The following is a 24,172-nucleotide window of genomic DNA, read 5'->3' as shown; positions in this document are numbered from 1 at the left end:
GGAAAAGCGCGCAAAACATAAGGAAACTAGAACAAAATGGTACGCCACATGCAGCTTGATGTGGTGTTCCTTTTTTGTCAGCATGTTTCTTGGGAGTTATTTACAGCAATGTAATATACCTACAAACCCAAACGCCTGTTCTAATAGAAAGTGGTACGAAGCGTAACGCTTGTCCTGTTACCGCCCGATATTGACAAGTGTAGCCAATCTGCAAAAAAAAAAAAAAATGCCTTCATTGCCTGTGTAGGAATAATTTTTTTTCCATTGCACCAAAGATGTATCTAAAAAATTCACCGACGATTACGATACTCCCTAATGCAAAAGTTGAGCGCAGCTATGTACGTTTTCATTTCGTATGTCAGTATTTTGTATTGTGATTGCATAGGTACATGGTTTATATTTGAAAGAGAACGCTGTGAGTAGCATAGGTGGCGCGGACAATCTGTCTCGTGCAGCACATTGCAAACGGAGCGAAGTGTGGCTCGACTGCCTTGCTAATCGGGAGATCGCGAGAGGCCCCGCGTGGGTGACGCGTGCGCGCCGTTCACAGCAGCCGCCACGCAGCTCATGCAGAGCTTTGTTTCCATACAGACGACGCACGCTGCTCTGACGCCATATCCTAGCTATCATCGCCGCAAGGCCCCTCGTGCGCGGCACTACGCTTTTCTTCGAACGCTTTGGTTCCACCATCGACGAGAGCGGCCTTTCGCCGCGGCGAAATCGTGCCACCAGTGTCAGCGGCGACAACACCCTATAGGGAGCTTCACATTGAGCCTTACTCGTAGCCGCCCGTCATCGCCCCTTGCAGGAGAAGTGATTCCCGTCACACACGCTCTTACCGTGGGTTGATCTGAGCAGTTGACGCCGCGGACGGGCCTCCGCACCTCGTGTCACCCATGACTTACCGCCCCTACCTTCGGAAGCGCGGAAGCGGAAGCAGATGAGGTCGCCCACGTGGCTGCAGATGCCGTGGTGGCTACTCAGCGCATGCGCAGGCCGTCTATCCTCCACTTCTCCTTCACTTTCCTCCTCGCGCGCTCTTCCTTCATCTAACGCTGCGCTCCGCGTTCGCTCGGTATAACGCGACGCTCAACGCAGGAACGGGCGCCTAAGAGCTGCGCTCTAAAATTTCAATCAAAGTGCAAGTTTATTTGTAATTGCTGAGTACTCGCCTACGTATAGCAAATATATCGGGAGGCTACTTCCTTTGCTTAACAAAAAACGAATTTTCATTTACCTATCAGTATCCGGAATGAGCCCTAGAAGGGACAGTCATCGGCAGCGGAAGGCACGCTATGTGGACACACTTATGAGGGAAGCCATGATGGATCTGTTGCCAGTTTTGTACTGATAACGATAATCATGTGATTGTGCGTACGTGGTAATATTGCGATGGAAACCTAATGATAACATTCATATCCCTATGCGCTTTTACTTCTTTTGACCTTTTTCGTGGAGCAGCTCATTCCACTCTTAGTCGAGTTCGGCATAATGTCCTCCGTATAGCGGTATGTTCTCGATTCAGCTCAGACCACCGCATATCAAGCGAGATCATGCGTGACAAAACGCGGCCGATCCGTTGCTAACGGCTGTACGAGGCCAATGAGCAAACGCAACGTGTATATGCAACCTTGCAAATTTGGCGCCCAGAAGTGTGCCGAAGCGTTGAGAGAGCGTTACAATGCAAAATGTGGAGGAGCGGTGAGGGAGAGACGCGAAGATAATCAATGAACTCTGACGACGTAGCAGCACCGAGGTCTCGGTTTGCGCTAGAAGCAGAATTTGCCACAATATCTCTAGGAGAGGTGCAATTCACTCGTTACTTGTAGAAGGGGCTAAGTTCCATGCCATTGCCAAAATTTGAACGGCGTGATATCTCACGTCGAGCTAGGAGTTCCAAGTTTTGTTGCACACTGGAAAACCTGTAGATATCACTTTGAATTTTTTTCTGTATACAGGAATCAAACGAGTGAGTTGGGCACTAATAACAACGCCACCAAAGAAATCAGAACCCCCGGCTTTCCAGTGCAACTATAGAGTGGAGCACGGCATCGGTAAGCGAAAATCAGGCCTAGAACCGCAGTTCATTGCAGCGCTTGTGATGAAGCACACGAAGAAAAAGCTGATAATTTGCTCGCACAAAAGTGGGGTGGAGCGCAGAAAGAGGCAGGTGTTCACAATATAGCTCACATGCGGATGACACTGAAGCACTTGCACGCGCTGCACTATCACTGCAGGGAGACACACATTCACGAGCCGTCTCACTAATTTCTTCTGATTTCACAAGTGCGGGAAGTCACTGAGTCAGTTTAGGCGAGTGTAAATCAACGCAAGTGCAGCTGTATGCCAGTTGTGTAAGGGACAAATGCCAAGGGTAAGGGACAAATGAATGCCCCTCAGTGCCAGCTGACAATGTGGGTCAATTAGTGTGAAGTGCGAAGAAATATGACTGTGAAATAAACAATATGGCCAAGCATATTGAGTTGATTTCAAAGAGGACAAGTACATGTGAAATGTGTTCGTGTAGAATGCGGAGAACGCAGTTGTGCGCATTTTGCTCGCTTTAGTTGCCTGCTATGAGCATTATGTGTGTTCGCCTGTTGTCATGGTTTGAATATTCTGTTAACACTACGTATGCGCTTATTGTATTCAGATTAAGTAGGGATTGGCTTTGGTGCTAATAATGCCAGTGAAATTTCATATACAGTACTGTAACTTGAAAGGTCGGACACATTCGCATGTCGCTCACAATCTATCAGTTATACGCATGTGACGTATGATACAGAATGCTCTGCTTCCTGTAGTAAATCATCGGCAGCTAGTTTTATAATGTTAGGATGGATAGCTGGGCATGTTGGTTGAGCACGATCTGATGTGAAAGGCACGAAGACGACAACGGAAAAAGAGAGAAGCACGCACCCAGGGCGTCTTTTTTTACTTCCAAGAATGTTCAATCAGAAAAAAATGCCAGTATTTTGTACAAGGAGTGCTATCACAGTTCATCTGCGCACATTCACGTTCAGCTAAAGCAGTTCTTTTTGCGATAATGAGATCGATGCAACACTCACGCACCTATCACCTGCCTCATTGATCCTTTTGGCGTCAATTACTAATCTAAACCATTTGTCACGGCTTCTGGCCACCACAGCGCAGGCGTGAAAATTTGGCTTACATTTGCAATCTCTACAATGAATTGCTGGGTGGCCCTCTCTCCCATTTCTAACATTGTTTTCATGTTGCCTCGGCCTATCACTCAGGCATTGCTCGGTTTGGCCCAGGCACTTCCTACCACATGACGAATAGATTTCGTAAACGACTACTGCCTGACAATCGATGTATTTATTTTCGGGATTCGTCACACAGGCCAATGGCTTGGGAAAAAAGGGTTGGTCATTCTGCACATCCGTGAAAGCTTGCATGGGGCAGAAAGCACCACCTTTACGTTAGCTCGTTTGGCAATCATCTTCAATTTATGCGACATGTGGTGTATGTAAGGTATGACGGCCACCTTTTCTTTTTCGCCAGGAGATCCCTGGGCCAGTTGGCAGGTTCGCATCTTCTTCAGGATTTTTTCTGCTACGGAAACCAGCACAAGTTGTCAGTAGCCGGCCTCTTCTAGTCGTTCAATCTCCTTGAGAAAACTCTCCGCAGCTCAATGCGGACAGGACTTCTCGAAAACGTTCAACAGGCACATGTTAGCAATGTTGCGTTTGACTAGCTTGACTAGATTGACTAGACTATAGCTTGACTATATTGCCCGTCGTCGTCCTCGCGCCTTTCACATTAGATCAGTTTTATAATGCTGACCGTGCCATTGGAGGAAAGAGGAATAAAGAAGACAGGTAGGTTAGCCAGTGTAAATACAACCTACCTACTTTGCTGGGGAAAGGGTACAAAGAGAATGAAAGGAAGCAGGAGAGCCGAGATTTAAAATAAAAAGGAAAGGAATATGTGCACATCAATGCGATGCAGCGCACTATAGCAACATCCCCCATGTCAAGTAACAGGGCAATGCAAGGGTGTTGAGGAAACTGGACAGTAGTTCTCTCCCAACAAGGTGCAATTAAGTAACAGTCAAGATTGGTTTCCTAGCCAAACCAGAATGAGGGCAGTCACATAAAAGACCTTTGTATCTTTAATTATCTCGCTGCCTCAGAAATTTACGGTTAACATTGAGCCCAGTTTCGTGCAATATCACTACAATGTTGGCCTTCATGAACTTTTGAACGAAGCATAGCCTTAATAGGATCAAGGTGAAACAGTTTCTGGAATTGAATAAAGGGAAAATCAGACATCCACCCGTTCGTAGCAATTGCAATTGGTCTTGCAATTGCAATTGCAATTGCTACGAACGGGTGGATGTCTGATTTTCCCTTTATTCATTACTTCCCTCCACCTTGCGGGTTTCCGCAGAACTACTACGTGAAACACTTGCCTTCGCTTCGCGTGTTGTCGACAAATTCGACCTCGCCCTGCCATTTGCTAGCCGCTAGGTTAGCTCAGATGGTAGAGCTGCTGCCCCGGAAAGGCGGTGGTTCTGGGTTCGAGTTCCGGACCGGGATGAATTTTTCTTGCAACTATGATGCTTTTCTTTCGAGGAACCCGTATGGGTTTCCTTTGTTGCTATTGCTACGAGCGGGTGGTTGTCTGATTTTCCCTGTATTCATTACTTCTCTCCACCTTGCGGGTTTCCGCAGAACTACTACGTCAAGGTTTCTGGAATTGTCAAACATTCAGTGGAATTTTTTTCCTTCCAGATACGACGAGTGCGTAGAGGTCCAGGAGTCATCAGGACAAATAACCCTGAACGTATACGAAGGATATCTGATGTGTTTGTGATAGCGAAGCAATTATGTCAGGATGAAAGACAAGCTTGAAAAGGCTTTTTTTTTCTCTTATTGTCAATGTATACATAAAAAACATCACTTGCATCTCTCCGCGTTCACCAAAAAACTGCGTCATGTATACGCCGTGTGCTACGCAGGACAAAAGCTTTTTTATGCAGCTTGGCTCCCAGAAGAGTTCTTCAATTCAAATACGTGCATTTTCTTGCAGCGTTTTTTAATCCTTCTTTTTTCATGCTAGTCATGGATAGCTATCTTTTCATTAACTGCGAGAATTTCGCTAAGTTTCTCATTCAGGTGGGCTCGGTCGCTGTTCAGCAGGCGTGACCACTAATCCACTGCTTTTCGTCATGCAGGTTATCCGTCAAGCCATAGCTCTGTTATTGCTTCCTGTGCTGACTGAATCAAGGCCGTGCGCATCACCGCTGCGTGCACAACCATCCCGCGGATCTGCCCAGCTTTCGTCATGTGCGTCTTGGCTGGACACTATTCAAGCTCCAACGTGGCAAACTATGCCACCTTTTCATCACTTGGTCCTCAGTAGAGCTTGGAAAGTCCCTACGGGTACAACAGTCGCTCCTCCTGCTATAAAGCGACCGCTCCTGTCGGCATCGCTCTGTGGGCACGGTCGCCGTTCAGCAGGCGTGACCACTAATCCACTGCTCTTCGTCATGCAGGTTGGTCCTTTGTACGGCCTATTCGCAAAAAAATCGAGTAATTACCTCCTGCTACAGTTGCCGAGCCCGCAGCGTTTGTTCCCTACTTGTTGCGAGTGTGGTGCGGTCTAGCGCTCCTTGCTGCTGTAGTCGCGGACGATGTCGATTCAAACCCTTGGCCAGACAATGCGATCATTCTTGCAGAGTTGCGCAAGCTAACCGCCGATCCGTCCATGGTAATTACAGTAATTACATACCTCAAGGCACATCTCGTTACAACAAGTAATGTCATCGCTGACCTGTCCAGTCGCATGGCAACTGTCGAAGCCCATTGCGAGCATATTGAACACTTGCTACAGCAGCTTGTAGCCGTACAGACAAATAGCGCCGATACAGTGTGTCGTGTTGCTAACCTAGATAACCTTCTTGACGACGCCGAGAATCGTACCCGGCGAAACAAGCTAATATATGCAATCTCCGACTCTGCATCTGAATCGCGTGGACACCCTGAAGAAACAATAATTGAACTTTGCTCCGAGCGCCTAAATATAACACTTGACTCAAAGGAAATCGCGAGAGCAAATCGTTTGGGTCGCCATAACCCTGGGCGTAATCGCCAAATCATTGTCAGGGTTTGTGTCTTTAAGACGAAAGAGGCGATCCTTACTAACGCTCGTAGGCTGAAAAGAACCACATGTAGCATTCAAGGTAAATATAACTGGTAGCGAAGTTTCCATAGAAACCCATACGCTCTAAACAAGGTGATACTTCGGCGGTTCGTACCTTAGCTGCTCGTGGGGCTTAGCGCCATCTGTATGTGGAGGGTACACTTTCGGCGGAAGAAAAAACAATGTGACGCCATATCCGCTAAAAACAAAAGTGACGTCATTTTTCTAAAAGGCGCGAAACTTGTTTTCGTGGCCTGCCATCAGAGCTGTGTATTCAAATAACCCGCCATTCAACTTGATGGGCGTTTCGAGCTTTCAGCGCGGAAAGCGATGCAAGGTCAGCCGTACGAGTGACGAAATCGCAGCCCTGAACACAACATACTTTCCTTGGAGGCCGACGAAAGCTGTATGTGTAGAGTGCTGGTTCTATCGTCAAACACATACCCGTTGATCTGCGCAGTCGCACAAAAACAACTAAACTAAGCAATTATCTGGCGGTCCCAACTCACTACTTTTGACTGAACACGTTGAGAAATGATGAAGCTACCCACGTTGCCATATTCAGACAAATTTCGACAAGCAAAACAGCACAATCGGTGAGGGGGGCGTATTCTAACAGGTGAACTTTACGAGCTCCGCACTTTTCTGCACACTTCAAGCGCTGCATTGCTTTGCAAGCGATAGCGGCCTCAACGCCCCCTCTTACGATGGGCGCTGTAAAAGGGTATTTATTGATAATGATAAAATAAAATAGATTTGTCTTTTCTTTACTCGTCGCGCTTATATAAAAGTGATCAGGAATTTTATTTTCGTTGAATGAATCTAACTGCGTCCCGCTTTAATTAAAAAAACGCTTTTTTTTTGTTTCAGAGTGTTTGTTCCCTCCAAAAATAGTCGCGCTTCAATCGCTGCTCCCATAACCACCCTTGCTGATGTCGGTGGCAATTTGTTCTGAACCACTTTTCGCCCGAAGCTTCTCGACCTATTTGGATTGACATTGTAGTATTGGCGAGGATTTTTCCCGGTGGGTACAAAGCGCACATAAACACATCAACGCATTTAAAAAAAGCAAGTCCATGCCCTACTCACTTCGATACAAAACACTGCACATCGGGTCACAACGTTTCTTCTTTAATGAATCTTCACGAAGTGTGCTAGAAAAGACATAGCTATCTCATCACAGCTGTCAATCACATTGCCATCCCACTCCCGCGCCTCGTGCCGCCTTCTCACTTTCGGTTATCTTCACTAACATACGCAGCTTCCTTCCAAAACGTGAAATAGTGTCTAATCTCGTATCAGCAAACGAAACCAATGTACTCGTACCAACCAAAACGTGGCTTTCCGGTGCCATTTCAGATGGCGAAGTTTTGAATAACTTGCCTAACTGATATAGTTCGACAGGACAGGCGCGGTGCAATAGGTGGTGGCGTTCTAATCGCTGTTCACAATGAGCTGTCCTGCTATCCTGTCAATATATCATGTGACCTCGCAGTTCTATGGCTAAGATGTCATGCCGATTCCCAGCTAATTATTCTTGGTGTATGCTGCAGACCCTCTAACCATAATCCTGATTTCCCCAGCAAACTTAACAATATCCCGAGTGAATTAAACAAGAGGTGTCCTAATGCGTGTATCTTGCTTATCGCTGACTTTAATTACCCCTGTATTGGATGGACTACTACAGAGTTAGCTACAGGTAACTCGGAGACTGCCGAATTTCTTTACTTCTGTCTTGACCATAATTTGACACAACTGATAAATGAACCAACTCGTGTCACGCAAGAGAGTGCGAACACCCTTGATCTTGTACTAACCACGCACTTCGAATATTTATCATCCAAAACTTACCGTCACAAGCTGAGTGGCCAGAATATGCTACATTTTCCTTCAAGCTGACTTTGCGCCAGTCACACACGAAAAAAATTCGCCTCTAAGAAAAAGGGAACTACTCTGCTATAAACGACGAACTGCAGAAATTTTATTACCAAACAAACGAGTCCGCTTTTAGAAATTGGTCTGTGCAAGACAACTGGTTATTATTGCAGAACAAGATGAATTCTTCAGCCGATAAGCATGTTCCACTTATCTCTATTCCTACTAAACGCCGTAAAACATGGTTCATTAAAACTTTGAACACGCTTGAGAACAAAGAGAAACGGCTCTTTCGTTCTGCGAAATTAAAACCAAATGCCGACTTGTGGGACAGTTACTATCAAGCTGAGCACGCATATCTAACAGTGGTTCGCCAACGTAAGCATTCTTTTTTTTCACTCAGACCTCCCCCGCATCATAACTGATAATCCTCGTAAATTCTGGCAGACCGTGAATCATCAGCCTACTCGCGCTATCCATATTTATAATGATCAGGGTGATACTGTTTCATACTCTGAGTGCGCTAATGCTTTCAACGTCGCCTTTTCATCAGTCTTTACAACTGAACCTGAAGTTCTCCTACTCATGTTTTCTTCACCTGCTATATCTACAATGCCGGCCATAAATTTTTAGTCCAACGGCGTCGCATCACTAATTGAAAAACCAAAGTGTCTTCGTTCGCGGCTGTTGATGAAATCACCTCTAAACTATTAGAAAACACTACGCATATTTCTACCGCATTCTTAACTTTGTTGTTCTCACAGTCTTTGTCTTCGGGCGCTCTACCAAACGAATGCAAAGGGGCAATGTCATTCCGGTCTACACATAAGGTAACCAAGTTTCACCGTTAAACTACTGGCCTATCTCCACAACAAGCGTACCATTTAAAATCATGGAGCGTATCACTTACACTCATATAATGAACTTTTTTGATTCCAACAGTTTTTTTCATCCATGACAGCATGGTTTTCTCAAGGGACTATCTTGTGAAACTCAGTTAGCTCTTTTCCTTCATGACCTACACTCAAACTTGGTTACTAACATGCAAATTGACGCAATTTTCCTTGACTTCGCTAAAGCGTTCGACAATGTACCCCACCAACGCTTGATATTAAACCTTTCCCATTTGGGTTTGTATCTAGCTGTCTTACGATGGATTAAAGAATTCGTTACTAACTGTTCACAGTATGTATGCATCAAATAACCCTGACCCCGTATCATCTGGCGGCCCCCAGGGCTCCGTATCGGGCCCCCTATTGTTTCTTGTGGCCTGCCACTGGAAGATTCTTGCACAATTCGCATGTTTGCAGGCTATTGTGTTATTTACCAATCAATAACTCAATAATCTAATCAATAATCAAATAATAACCCTACATACACCTATAGCGCACGACAGTTTTATCGAAAAATTGCGTGAGCTCGTTTAGCCCTACAGTTGCCATTCATGTCGCTTTGTCGCTCTGTCTGACGTTGCTACCGCATGATTCATGCATGCAACCAATGAGCTGCGAGAGTGATGTAAAGAGCGCAAATTAGTTACCGAGACAATTCTGGAAAACCACTTCGGCACTATTGCTGTTTCAACTTCGCACAGGACAAAAGTGTCGACCATAAGGAACAAGTTTCGAATAATTTTCGGCCCGCGTCGTCAAGAAAGCCCGCCCACATTCAGCGTTTTTACCGGCGTCTTCAGGCGCTGCCTCCCTCTCCGTCGTCGCATGAACGGCGCCGTAGAGGCAGTCCAGCCACACGAGAAGCACGCAGACCACAGCACAATGTAACCGCAGACGGATTTAACTTGAAGCAGAGTGTAATGTCCCCAATGCAAGTTAGCTATAAGAAATGTTCCTGATTATGGCTTTTATGCCTTTTCTCATATTTTTACAGCGGAAATATATATTCAAGGAAGCGCGCATGAAGGTTCGAGCGGCTGCGGTAGCGTGTAGTGTGCCTTGATGGGCGCGAGCATCGAGGCACCCTACGCCGACGACGACACTGGCGCCCCACGATGGTGCGCACACGAAAGGCTTGCTGAGACGAGCACATCATAACTGGATTTCTCCGCTCTTTCTGCGCATGCGCGAGGACCAGTGGTTGCAAGATAGAAATGCGGGGACTTTAGGTGCTTAAAATTTCTCTTCGACTAGGTAGTACGGGGAGAAAATTGTTAGTTCCGTTTGTCTCTAGCTGAGCTGGCAGCACAGAATCGACAGAATGCGTGGCCGGCAAGGCGAAGAAGCCGTCTCCGAGGCGTGTTTGTTGTTATTTTGCTGCGACGGTAGCATATTAAATTTTTATAGTCGCAGGGGGATACGTTTGGAAGTGAGGTGTCTTCTCTGATGACTTTAGTGGCAAAGCATTACATCTTGCCGATGCATTGTTCATTAGTGTCGTTGAGCAAGGTCATCATACCGCACACTTCAGGAGATTCGCGGGAACGGAAACAGTTTATGAATTCGAGTGCCGTGCCGATGCAAGTTTGTTGCTTTATTTTATTCTATTTTTATTAATTTTTTTTTTGCGGCGGTAGCATATTAAATTCTGATAGTCGCAGAGGGATACGTTTGGACGTGAGGCGTTTTCTCGGATGACTTTAATGGCAAAGCATTACGTCGTGCCGATGCATTGTTCATTAGTGTCGTTGAGCACACCACACACTTCAGGGGAATCGCGGGAACGGAAACAGTTTATGAATTCAACTGCCATGCCGATGCATTAGTTCGTAATGTAACTGAGCATACAACACAATTGGAGATTCATGGGAATGGAAAATTTTTACTCTGTATGTGAAAGTACTAAGACTTGCGTCGCCGTGTAATCTGAGCCTTAGATCGTTGTGAGAGCTGTACAGCCACACTGGCAAAACACTGTGCCCTGCGAATGAATACGGAACAAATGTATGCTAAAGAAAAATGGTCGTCATGCAATTTCATAGCAGTAGATTTTTGTGAAAGCTGTACATTTAGTAACACTGATATTGGCTATGTGGTGCAGATTCGTAGCGATTCTGAGGTGCTTATGCGCAAGGGTAGTCAAGGGTAACAAGTGTACTGGCAGGCCTTCAGAGCTATTTCGCACGCGTTTGTAGAGATCTGAGGCCTTGTTTCGCCCACATAGAGCGTCCTGTATATGAGCTAGACATTGTAACCGCCAGGTTTAGTAATACGCGCTCCTTCATTCATTACCCTTGCGCACAAGCACCTCAGAATCGCTACGAATCTGCACCACGTAGCCAATATCAGTGTTACTAAATGTACAACTTTCATAAAGATCTACTGCTATGAAATTGCATGACGACCATTTTTCTTTAGCATACATTTGTTCCCTATTCATTCGCAGGGCACAGTGTTTAGCCAGTGTGGCTCTACAGCTGTCACAACGATCTAAGGGTCAGATTGCATGGCGACGCAAGTCTTAGTACTTTCGCATACAGAGTACAAAATGTTCCATTCCCCCGAATCTCCAAGTGTGCTGTATGCTCAGTTACATTAAGAACTAATGCATCGGCACGACGTAATTAATGCTTTGCCATTAAAGTAATCCAAGAAAACGCCTCATGTCCAAACGTATCCCCCTGCGACTATAGGAATTTAATTAGCTACCGCCTAAAAAAAAGCAACAAACTCGCATCGGCACGGCAGTCGAATTCATGAACTGTTTCCGTTCCCGCGAATCTCCTGAAGTGTGCGGTATGATGACCTTGCTCAACGATACTAATGAACAATGCATCGGCACGATGTAATGCTTTGCCACTAAAGCCATCCGAGAAGATAACTCACTTCCGAAAGTATCCCCCTGCGACTATAAAAATGTAATGTGCTACCGTCGCAATAAAATAGCAACGAACTCAAGGTACATTGGACACGGCTTCTTCGCCTTGCCGGCCACGCATTCTGTCGATTGTGCTGCCAGCTCGGCTAGGAACGAACGGAGCCAACAACTTTCTTCCCCGTAGTACCTAGGCGAAGAGAAATCTCAAGGACAGAAAGTCCCCACATTTCTATTTCGCAACCACTGCTCCTCGCGCATGCGCAGAAAGAGCGGAGAAATCCAATTATGATGTGCTCGTGTTGCTGAGGGAGTATCTTGCGAAGGTTGCTAACAGCTCGACCGCGGGCCCATGCTGATTGATCTATAAATAAAACAATATTACTTTTCTATTTTGTGTGTACAGCAACATTCTATGTAAAATGAATTCAAATGGTCTTAAGGTTACAACTCTTGAGCTTTTCACTCTCACGTGAAAAGCGCCCGATTATTTTTGATGCTAAGATTCTGCCTTTTCTTGAGGGCTGCGTATGTCGATAGCGAACTTATCCCGCATATAGCTGTAAATATCGTTACAAAAAAAGGTTCATCTAAGTTATTTGTCCACTTCTTATATGAATTAATGCATCAGCAAATTCTCACAGAAAACATTTTTTAAGAACTTCATCGTTAAGATGCACACAACGTTCTCGTCATTGGCCGCTGTGGCCTGGGGTGTAACATGCACGACGCCAGCACTCTCAATTCTGCGTGGCACGCAAAAACACCGCGCAAATTAGCGAGTGAGAGATCTGCGCGGTAGCCAACTGGGTGATCCGTTCGGCTGCCATACGCACAGTTCCTCAATGTGCTATTCGGATTTCGACAACCAGTGGCGGTGCTCGTAAGCACAGCTTTGTTTCATTAGGTTTTTACCTTTGTGGTGAGGATCAAGCGGAGAATGAGATGGCTTGTCGAAGACAGCTTAACGCTGTAAGTATGGATCAACGGACAACGAGAGACAGGCAGTCAAAGTAAATCCAGTTTCGACCTATTAAGTGCTTTCGCAGTAAACCGCCGTTCTGTGGTTGAAGTTAATAAAGGTCTTTGAAATGGTTATAAATAAGTGATGCATGCTCTGTTTGTTTTCGATAAACAAAAAAGAAAGCCGCGTTTTCTGCTCAACCCATACTTGTTAACAATTTGCAGAAATATACTCTCAGAAATGTCCGTAAAGCTGCGTCCGCAACAAAAGAACACACGCACGGTGCGAAACGCATGGTATCCGCGTTCGCGTATTTATTTGAGCTTTAAGGAAACGCATGTTGATTCAACGTTATTTGCAGAATTTAGGCTTCAGGTGCGGCTTCGCTGACTTGCTGAGGTGCTTCTTCACTAACGGCCACTTGCTGGGGCCGGCAGCTATAGAAGGCTACACGGAGCTGCTGGTTCTGCTCACTCTGAAAGCAGCAAAAATCAGAAAATTATTATAACATTCGGGAATTGCGACCTTCATGTACTTTTTATTACATTGAACTGGAACTTAATCACCATTAAATTTGTCACTCGCGACATCAACCCCCTTGCATACGGTACGTCTTACCCGCCGTGGTTGCTTAGTGGCTATGGTGTTAGGATGCTAAGCACGAGGTCGCCGGATTGAATCCCGGCCACGGCGACCGCATTTCGATGGGGGCGAAATGCGAAAGCACCCATGTACTTAGATTTAGGTGCACGTTAAAGAACCCCAGGGGTGCCTCATAATCAAATCCTGCTTTTGGCACGTAAAACTCCACAATTTCATTTTTGCTGTACATCTTCAAGACATTGCCAGGTCTGATAAGAAAAAGAAAACTTCTTTTATAGCAAGCCGAAAATTTTGAAGCAGGTGTTTTGACAACGAAACTCTAGCGTTTAGCAAAACTTAATGGAGCAGCGGCATAGTGTATCGGTGCAGGTCGCATCACCTAAATTTCTTTTAAAGGGGCCCTGCAACACTTTTTGAACTAAGCATCCGATGGCCTCACTATCAGAAAATGTTGTCTCACAAATCTCGTGCCACAAAATGTTTTTCGAATCCTTCAACTATAAGGGGAGCTGTCGCAACGACACATGGCTTTCTCTCTCTCCGGTAGCGCGCTTGATAGTACACAGGGTTGAAGCCAAGAGGGCGAAGCCCCAACCAAAAGTTGAGTGTCGTGGCGGCGAAAGGGCTCCTGGCAGCCGCGGTAGATTACGCAACGCAGCACGTCCCTACCACCTCGGAGGCCACACGTCACTGACGCAGCTACGCGCAGTGCAGAAATGATTTTCTGTTTCTTTTTCTCTGATTTTTTTTTAGATAGCAGACCCACATATTTTTTCATTTATTTAGCTCAAAATTAGCAGTTACGTACTAATGAGAATGTCCTCGCAATAACGAAATAAGCCAATAGCGTTGGTGCACCTTCTACTTTCGATGATGCTGCATGACGACATTGCGGATGTGAGAGCGAGCGATTGTTCGCTGCTTTTGACGCGAGATTGTCAATTCCCTGCTGTATGCAGTGCAACAATATTTGGCTGACATGTTCACAGGAGCCTCGGTAACAGATCGGCAACGTTTTTTACTACGCTCAAAAAAGCGTTCCAGGGCTCCTGTAATATCGCATCGGGTTGGCTTATGTCATTTCAAGCGTAACTTCTAGAACTTCTAGAACACCTAATACACAGCCAATAATTTGAAGTTGAAAGTAAACATGTAAACGTGCGAGGTGTCATTCACGGAAAAAAAATTCGTTATTCTTGGTTAACATTAAAGAAACTCACCGTGAAAACGTCGGTGCGGTTGTTTTCCTGCAAAATGTGAACAAAAAAAGTATTCAGTTCCATTTGGATTTGCATTTGAAAACAGGTACTTTAGTATTTATCGGTGGCAACCATAGCTCTAAGAAAACTTCCGGATTATACAGCAATGAAACAAACTTTCAAGCTTAAGCTTGCATGCAATCAAGGATCTATACTAGTCTGCTCGGCCTTTGTTAAGAAGTGGGATTTTATTCCAGAAATTCGTCAACGCAGACTGAGGATGCCATTTTTATTCGCGGTTAGCTTTGTGTGTGTCCTGGTGATGACTCAGCTTCCAAGATAGCGGCAAGGTATAGTAGCTATAGTATTCCGGTTGGCTCCAAAAATGTTTGTTACTCGCCAATCGCGGCATCATGTGGCACTGGTATATTTTTTCAGCACATGTGTGTGGGGCGTACGCTGTGAATTGGTATCTGGTGTTCAGAAGACACGTCATATTTCGCCATTACTGGTACCGGCTCTCACTGTCTCGTACTGCTACGATAAGCAGGTACCAACGAGTGTATTGCAGTTGGCTGCTAAGTGTCCACCCCTCTGACGACCTGAATTTATTTCAATTAAACGAACTCCGCTTTTATTGTTGGTTCCACCTCGCTCGCCGCGCAGCTCATACTCAGTCGAGCGGCGACACTGTGGTGCACCGAAACCATGACCTTCGATGTTTTGCCGGAACACCGGAGTCTCAAAAGTAATGGAAAGTCTGATGCACGTACAGATATTTGTCGCGGTGTCGTGAAGTTGGGCGCCGCTTAATAATAAAGCAACGCTTGCATATCACTGACCTGTGTAAGCAATCTGTGGCGACAATGCAAAGTCAACCCTACATTTATTTTTCCCGAGTTTAGGTGCTACGTACTGTTGGTGTACATTGCTGAATGCATAGTTTCTTTTTTTTTCTTTTCCTAACTCTACGACTCCCAGGGAGCCTTAGCTCCTGATTGTGAGGAAACGGAGAGAGGTTTATCATAGTGATATGTGGACACCGCATGTTGGTTGCGCGCGCAGTCAGTTTGTGCGTCTTTTATACTAAACAAAGGAATAAGCAATCAAGTTCCTTAGGTTTTGCACCAGTTTCATCTAACAAGCAAGCACAAAAAAATAAACCATTAAAACATACAAAAGGTGAAATTGTCGGACGGATGGAGCTACGGCTGGCACTGCCGACCACTTCAAGTGATTTCGAAGGAGATTTCGCTTTCTCTGGAAGGTCCAAAGCTAGTACGCTTAGTCGCAGCACGATTCATCCCAACTCCATCGTCCAAACCACACAGACGCGCTCAGGTATTTTACTGGGTGCGATCAATTTCTGGATTTTTTTCAACTTACACTGTTAGGGCAGTTGAGCTTGAGGGTGGAAATAAAGTACACTATACGAGGCTCGAACCACAGGGCAGTTAAAATGCGATTTGTGGCATCTTATAATTGCCAGGATTTCACGTCTTCTGGACGCTTAGAGCAGGATGAGCTCTTTTGGCCCCACTGGTTGCCATTTCATTTGATTTTATTTGGATGCCAACGGGGCCGTGCGCGTGTTTTTGCGCGCGCTGTAGCTGCCCTTTATTTACGCTTCGCTTTCTGTCTCCCTTCCCCGTCCACAAGTGCAAGGTAGCAAGCCGAATTTTCTATTCTGGTAGACTTGTAGTTTCTTGAACCTGAGTAGGCTAATTCTAATTGGCCTGTCCTCCTTCAGACTATTTTCCTCTCTCTCAGGCTGAATTATAAAAGGAATGTAACATTTCATTCGTTTTTTTTTTTGGCGCAATGCCACGGGTTCGTTTAAGGTGTTATGTACATGCTTGTATTAATATACGTATTGCATAAATGGCTATGAAAAAACTTTTTTGAGGCCAGTGGCATTGTAGGCAGCTATTAGTATTGCCCTATGATCCTCTTTAAAGAAAGATCTACTAAGTAAAAAAAAATGTTTCGTTCATATTGGTATACTGCCTTCTTTTATGGTAAAGTGCCGATGTGGGCAGAAATGTTTTTTTCGAGAGGAGGGGGTACCGTGCTCGGTGTGCCCCCCCCCCCCTCATTTCGCACTGTTGCTTTGAAAGCTTCCCTGAACATATTTATGCTTTCTTTGTTATCGTTGTAACGTCCATTTGTGTGTAGTAAGTGCTACAGCCTCATTTTGCTACTCAAGCTATGTGCGTAATTGTATGACTATGAGTAACTATGGGTACGACACCCGCCGTGGTTGCTCAGTGGCTATGGTGTTGGGCTGCTGAGCACGAGGTCGCGGGATCGAATCCCGGCCACGGCGGCCGCATTTCGATGGGGGCGAAATGCGAAAACACCCGTGTGCTTAGATTTAGGGGCACGTTAAAGAACCCCAGGTGGTCGAAATTTCCGGAGTCCCCCACTACGGCGTGTCTCATAATCAGAAAGTGGTTTTGGCACGTAAAACCCCAAATATTATTATTATGGGTACGACAAGCAAAACGTGAACAAGGTGAATGCAGGAGCCAACGTTTCGACAAGTGGACTTCGACTTGTCGAAACGTTGGCTCCTGCATTCACCTTGTTCACGTTTTGCTCATCGTCTTGAATTGCCATCTCCCGCATTCCCCGTCTTTCTATGGGTACGACAGTATTTGTCCATGAAAAAAGGCGTAACCACGGTCGTATTTGTGGGCCATCACCGCCTTTCTTTTGTTGTGTGTATGAAAAATAGCCGCTTTTGACTGCATCTTGAAAATAAACATAAAAAATGTTTTGTATTAGTGTCGACTAACTTAACTACGCCTGATCGACGCAGTGGCCAGGTGTATTTAAAATACAGGAGTTAATTTTCAATGTGCTCTGGTTGAACTCCATGTCGTCAGATGGCGCCGGCACCACTGCCGCTCATGTCTACGTCCTCGGTAATTTGGTATTCCGTAAATTGTAATAAGTTTTCCTGACATGCTAGTATAGAAAACGACGTCTTCGAAGGTCCTGTGCCGAAGACCGTTCTTTTTCAGGCTGTCGACCATCGCTTTCCTTTCTGTGTCGAACTGCGCGCATATCCAAATGAAATGTTCGATGTCGGCGATATCACCACAGAAGGCAGAGCGCGGGAAAGCGCATCGTCTAGTCTTGAATAACCAAGCCGGGGTGCACGCGGAGTCGGTTCGGATGCGGTACAACAGCGTTGCTTCTGCCCGAGTATGTCCATGGGTCACACAAGCTGGGTGTGGAGCCTGGTGGATCGCGCTAAAGTGAATGCGGATTGCATCCTTAGGGTTCTTAAATATATTTGGTGCTCTTAATTTTGGGACAAATGTCAGTGCCAGGCGTGCAAGAACGTCAGATTTTTAATTTCCTTCAATTCCTACGTGCGTTGGGATCCACTAAAATTTTACGTTTAATCCCTTGCTCATTAGAACTTTGATCAGTGCCAGAGATTGCCTTGTGAACATGTCTCGAGGTAGGCCACGGTGTAATCGCTGTAACGATGATTTTGAGTCCGTCAGCACCACGAAGTCACTGTGCGGAATAAGTGCGTAGTTTTCGCAAAGCCGCGGTAATCAGGAAGAGGGCGCAACGACTGCCTCATACGAGACACGGGGCTCTTCGACAGCTGGTGACACACACAGTGACACTCACAAGGGGCCCAGACGAAGCATTTGCCGGCTATGTATGCCAAGCTAATCTCACCTGATGCAATACCACCATCACCACCACCGCCACCATGCTAGTATAGACGCCCACTGGGACATCGTACATGAAGGATACGTTGCGCTTTCCGCTCATTAGACCACCATCTCCACAAAACGCTCGTGTTTGCCGTCACATTTTTATATAGGGTACAATCTTTGTGGCTGCCACAGTTAACTCAAAGCAGAACCTATTCTCCTGTCCTATACGTTATGTGTTAGCAAAACCATAAGCGCAAAAACATATGACTACCTATGCTATAGGTAGTTCCTTAAAGGTATGCTTCTTCAGACAGTTTAACAATTTTCTCGCCAAATGATGTTTTGTAGCTAAAAGAACATGTAGAGAACGGTAAGAAAGAACAAATAAAAAACGTACCAAAGTGCCGTCTCTCTCACAAAACTTCTGGATACCACACAGGATGGTGTCGCATTGAACACTCTCACTGATTTGGGTCAGCTTCTGCAGGACCTGCATAGTATCGTACACACATACTAATTGCGTCAGTAATTTCAATTTGCGTACTTTACTAAGTGCGCTGAGCAAGCAACTGCATTATGGTTCATCGCAAAGCTAATTTTCTCACGCCCAGGGGCCATATTGTTTGTTTGAAAACCTCCTTATTTTTAGAGGGATACTTCCGCTCTGGACTATTCATCCTCCACTGGGAGGGAATGGGAAGGGTTGTGTAAGGGTGACCTAGGTGATAGGAGGGGGGACGCAGGAGTTTGGCTTCTCGTTCGTTGCTTGGTGGTGATAGGATTGTTTTCTCCACTCGAAACCAGGGCCCGTATTTTGTACCAATAGTTTTGATTTTCTGTTTTTTTTACCCTTTATAATCGACATGCACAAAGCCACTATCACATGTATCGACCATTCTGCACGCTATATCTAACTGTTGTAACACCTGTGGAATGAAACTTTGAGAACGAAAATTTAAATATAAGTCAGTTTCAGCGCGTTACTAACAAGAAATATCGCTCGGCGTATCAAATTCCACATTCGCGAGGATCCAGACTCTGCCTGTACTTAGTATATAGGAGGTTTTATAATCACAAGTCGGTTAACCTGGCCCATGCATATTGGTCGCGTTGTGTATCCGCGTGTCGCAAGCTTTGTCTCCTGAAGCACGTACTGTGCTTCAGAATACAAAGTGTCTTCATTTTCTAATGTTAAGTTACTGCCTTAAAGCATCTTAATCGGGTCACTCCAATACCAAGAAGGACATTAGGAAGCTTCAATACATTGAAAGACTATCGGATAGCTTTATATTCAACAGTTATAACCGAAGCTCATACCCTTCTCATGAATGCTACTAATATTGTCACTCTCCGAACAAGCTGAAATCTCTTTATCAACCATGGCATCCTGACATTTTGCTCAATCCCGCATTTTCTATGCAAGCGTTGTCAACTAGAAATACCCGGTATTATCATTCGCGCAGTTCAACTTTTCTATTCCCACGCAGAAATAATTGCAAGTACCCCTTTATTTTTCTCAATGAAAATAGATGGAAATAATTTACCACATAGCATATTTTCATCACAAAATGTATCACCATCACTTGAGAAATTTTTTTTATGCGTAAACAAAACAAAGTACACCGGGAGGTGAAGGTTTGAAGGGATTGCAATGGTCGAACAGGGAATGTTGTGTCCAGTGACATTCTCTGTTCGACTTGTTTGATGCGTACTATATTCAGTTCAAGCGACCACTGGTTATTTCCGCGGCTTTTTCTGTTCACCAGCACACATATTTACTATTATTCTTTTCCTTACAGTGTTATTACGTATTGTAGTATTAGGGCAGCGTTGTATATTTACCGGCGACATGCAATAAATATTGTTTGTCTGTATGCATTAAGCCTCCTCCTGCATGGACACGCAGAAGTGACCTGCAGTATATTCTTCAAGCAAATAAAAATAAATAAAAAAATAAGTAAAGAAATAAATAAAGTCGCAGTTTCGCCCGAAAGGCGAAGCATCGATTGCGATTGCAAATCAGTCGACAGCTGTACGAAGTATCCATGGCGCGCGAGACTGAGCCAATTCCCCTTGCGCCCGGCAGCGAAATGGGCAGCTGCTGCCGGAGCGCAACGTCGCCACCCCCTTCCCCCCCCGGCCTATCGCGCGACGGAAGATGCACTCCGCCTCCTTCCTTCGTGCGTGCCAGATTGAGCTGCGATCGCCGGCTTCGCTCGCGTGCATTCACTCGCACGTATAGCGTACGACGCGCGGCGACCGTTTTGCTGCTCTTGGGGTTTATACTTGAAGAGCGCTGCGAAGACGCGGACTGAAAGAAGAACATGTACGACGGACTAGGTTTGTCGTCGCCATCGGCGACACCGATGGCGACGGCAAGAATGCGCCTGGAGTGTCCATACAACTGCTATCGCAATACAATGAATAAGGAAAATATGACCATGGTGTTCAGAAAGCGGTACGTGTTCCAGGGCAATCTTGAAAACCAGGCACGGGCCAATCGCGATAGCGAACATGCTATTAGCGAAGACAAGTTATGAATGACGCGCAGCATTTAAGAGTAAAAAGCATTCTAAATTCGCCCCTCATCTTTTGCAAGCTCGCACATCGCTCACGGCAGCTTATGGCATCCCTGCCACAACAGCAGTCCGATGGCTCGTCGCTCGTGAGCATTGACACTAGTACAACAGCTTGGGTGTGTGTGTGTGACGCAATTGCGCGCAGGCTAGATTAATCTTCTGGCATAATTCGAAAGCGAAAATACGTTGAAAACGTAATGAGTACAAATGGCTATTTTGGAATAGCGCGCAGGTACGTGGTGTGTGGCGTATCTTTACGAACTTGATCCTAGCCAACGGCCGATTAGGAATATGAAAAAAAAAGAAAAAGGTGGAAAGCGTACCTCCTCAGTGACGTTTCGTTGAACGCATTCCACCACAGAAGCAAGTGACCCCTCTGGCAGGTCTGAAAAGAAGACGTTACTGTTATCGTGCTGAATTTTGATCGTTTAATGATGGTTGCAGGCTTACGTTCTTAGTTACGATGTAATTAAGAACGTAGGCAATAATTAATAAACAAACAAATAAATAAATAAGTAGAACTATCTTGCTAAATCACGTTCTAAAAGCTTCCATGATGTATCTCCTAGATATAGCTTCACTGCTATAGCTTTTGTTTTTCTCACAGTGATCACAGATGCAGTAACTACTCTCCCGGACAAAAGAATCCTCTTCCGCGATGGAGTCCTTGAAGCGGAGAAACGTAATTTGAAAACTTCAGAAGATATTATTCTTATGATTATACAAAATAGAAACGGGGGAGCTCAAGTGTCGGAAACTACTTGAGAGTGATAATTTATCTTAATAAACGAGATTTAGAGTCATCCACAAAGGTTGTGTAGATAATCTTAGGAACTTCGATGTGTATAAGATGGAAACTATATTGAGATGAAATCAAAAAGGTAATTGCTGGGGATTTGAAGCAGATGAAATACCACATCCTAATATCCCATGCATAAAATTCCGATGCTCGAACAGGTATTAAAAGACAACGAAAACAATATACTTAACGGAAACATTCCGTGACACTATTGATATTTTGACCTGCGCGATATTCTTAAGGTATTCTCTGCGACTGTGTCAAGATGTTTTTCTTTAATTGTATGCACAGTGCACTACTGCATGGCAATGCAACTGCACTTATTGTGTTGACTATGCATTTCTTGAAGAATGCAGGCGGCTGGGTTTTTCTTTTTTTTCCCTCACAAAGATGGCTAACAGACTTAAATAACACCGCAGCTATATTACATTATTCGGGGGATAGACTTTGCATACGTTACGCCTTTCAATTTGGCAAATGAAGTACACCAGTAAAACAACGACGAGACTCACTGCAGACGGATCCATGGTGCCCATGGTGGTGCCCATGATGGTGTCCATGGTGGTGTCCGTGATGATGCGGGTCGTGCTCTTGCTCCTCAGTGTGGTTGCCATGGTGGCCTTCGTGGTGGTCAGCGTAGGTGATGACGCAAAATATAGCGAGCAACAGAACTGCCTTCATGTTGGCTTAGTCTCAAGGCGTTTCGGAAAGAAAAGACTGCCCAACGCTCCGTTCACCCCGCTTAAATAGGGCTGGCCCTTGCCATCTGTTTAAAGTCTCTTTCTCTCTCTTTTCTGCCGGAAGGAAAGAGACAGGGTATCTGATAGGGCGCGAGCTTGCACCACTCGCGGGGAGGGCCCATCATGGTGGGCATCACGCCGTACTTGCATCACACGGGCGTTACGGGTGCGAAAAAGATATTCGAGCCCGAAAGTAACACTTCCACTTAGGCCGTATCAAGGCTCCCAAGTGTATTTTTTTCAACTCTTAGTTATCAATTTCTGTGCAATCTTTCTGACCTTTCCTCTTTATCCTTTCCTTTTTGTGATCTTGCGTTATTTGTGGTTCTTTCGTACGGCATTCAGAAATTTTGACAGGCTTGATAAGCTGCTCGCTTTCCCCGCTGATCTCTGAAGTCGACACCGCTGGCCTCCGTGGATACGCGCCTCGCCTGGCGCATAAAACCTTCTCATAATACTAAGTTAGACGCTCGTTAGTGTTTCCTAAATCACAGAAGAAGTCGCATGAGCTAAAAGACAACCATGTCAAAGGCTCTTGTTCCTTATAATGCAGCCTAAATTTCCCATAATTGAGTACAACCCACATTGCACCATGAAATACACTAATACCTTCTACAGTACCTACAATACCGTACGTACTAATACCTTTTACAGTACCTACAATACCGTACGTACGTACTTTCAGTACCGTACGACTGCCACTTCATACAGGATTAATTTACGTTACTCATGCCCCACCCGCAATACGGACTATGCATACATTAAGAAAATGAAACCATTTACAATATCCTTGAATATATGTACATCCAAAAGGTGCTGTTCAGCGCAATGAAAATTTAAAGTTGTAGCTCCTTTGTTTCTCTCTCTGTGTTTTTTTTTTTTGTGGGGGTAGGGGTGACACTTCTGAATTGATCTTGTTTAACTCATCCACTCGTTTTCCAACAGACGCGCCGCTTTGTTATCATTCCAGGTTTAATTTCTTTATTTCTAGCATGCACACTCGCTCTTGAAAACTTTTGAATGAATTTACTTCTGAAGAGTTAACTGCTGGGCTAGTTGGTGATCTTGCATACTGAAAAGATTTTGCGCCAAGAAACACAACACACACAAGTGGTGGTGTCGTCTTTCTCGTGTGTGTTGTGTTTTTTGGCGCAAAATCTTTTCAGTATGAATTTACTTCTACACCAACAAAACACCTTCCATGCTTCCGACACTTCGACACATGCGCATTTTTCAACAAAGTCTGAATTACATCGACAAATCCAAATCTGTTCACCGATAACATTTAGAGGGTGTTTCAGGAAAAACGTTAAGTAGAGCTTGAAAGAAACAATGCAGTACGTTTGTTCAAGGGATCATTTAAGTGCTTCAGGTGTGACCTCAAAAAAAGAGTCGCTTGGTTCAGTACTTGACTCAGAGTTGCCGTGAGTGGTTTTTATCTTTACTCTTGTATGTATTACACAAGGTAGAAAACTTTTGAGGACGCAGTTTTCTTGTCCGTGAGCATGGCAAACTGTGCCATAATCACTGATGAACATTTTTATAAATTAAATTTGGTATTTTTATAATAAGGTAACATTATTTACGCCAGAAAACATGTGATTATGGAAATGAAGCCTATCAATGCTCAAGGTATGAACACTTAATGGGTAGTGGGAGGTTAGCAGTGCTTTCGATATTTTAGTTTATTGTATTATGGTAAAAAGCGGTGGCATTTTCGGTACGTTTTCAAGAGGGGGCTTCCTTACACACTGAGGGACTATCCGCCATAGGAGCTCAGTGGCAACGGTAGTG

General features: G+C 45.0%; 2 protein-coding genes across 2 annotated transcripts in view; one reads left to right on the top strand and one right to left on the bottom strand.

The window, feature by feature from the left end:
* Positions 1-24,172, top strand: part of LOC135906084 (sulfotransferase 1B1-like) — a 456,107-nt gene that overhangs the window by 39,641 nt on the left and 392,294 nt on the right. Inside the window, exons 5-6 of the mRNA XM_070532861.1 lie at positions 1,959-2,054; positions 5,201-5,521. The gene's annotated coding sequence lies outside the window, so the exon portion shown is untranslated. The remainder of the gene's footprint in view (positions 1-1,958; positions 2,055-5,200; positions 5,522-24,172) is intronic.
* LOC135906068 (uncharacterized) lies at positions 13,068-22,371 on the bottom strand. The gene is made up of 5 exons (XM_065437219.2): positions 22,151-22,371; positions 21,163-21,224; positions 18,658-18,750; positions 14,599-14,625; positions 13,068-13,250 (listed from the first exon to the last, which is right to left on the bottom strand). Exons 1-5 carry the CDS (start codon positions 22,317-22,319, stop codon positions 13,140-13,142), a joined length of 462 nt encoding a protein of 153 aa, XP_065293291.1. The 5' UTR covers positions 22,320-22,371; the 3' UTR covers positions 13,068-13,139.

Source organism: Dermacentor albipictus, chromosome 1 (genome assembly GCF_038994185.2).
Source record: "Dermacentor albipictus isolate Rhodes 1998 colony chromosome 1, USDA_Dalb.pri_finalv2, whole genome shotgun sequence".
NCBI classification, from domain to species: domain Eukaryota; kingdom Metazoa; phylum Arthropoda; class Arachnida; order Ixodida; family Ixodidae; genus Dermacentor; species Dermacentor albipictus.
Note: the sequence above shows the minus strand (reverse complement) of the source record. Positions and strands in the feature narration are given on the sequence as shown.

Bases quoted from the DNA above. Each gene is read 5' to 3' on its own strand.
- LOC135906068 (XM_065437219.2), bottom strand. From the start codon at position 22,319: ATGAAGGCAGTTCTGTTGCTCGCTATATTTTGCGTCATCACCTACGCT. The intron at 18,751-21,162 runs GTACGCTTTCCA...GATACTATGCAG, and splicing joins AACGAAACGTCACTGAGGAG to GTCCTGCAGAAGCTGACCCA. The intron at 14,626-18,657 runs GTACGTTTTTTA...CACATTTTGCAG, and splicing joins GTGAGAGAGACGGCACTTTG to GAAAACAACCGCACCGACGT.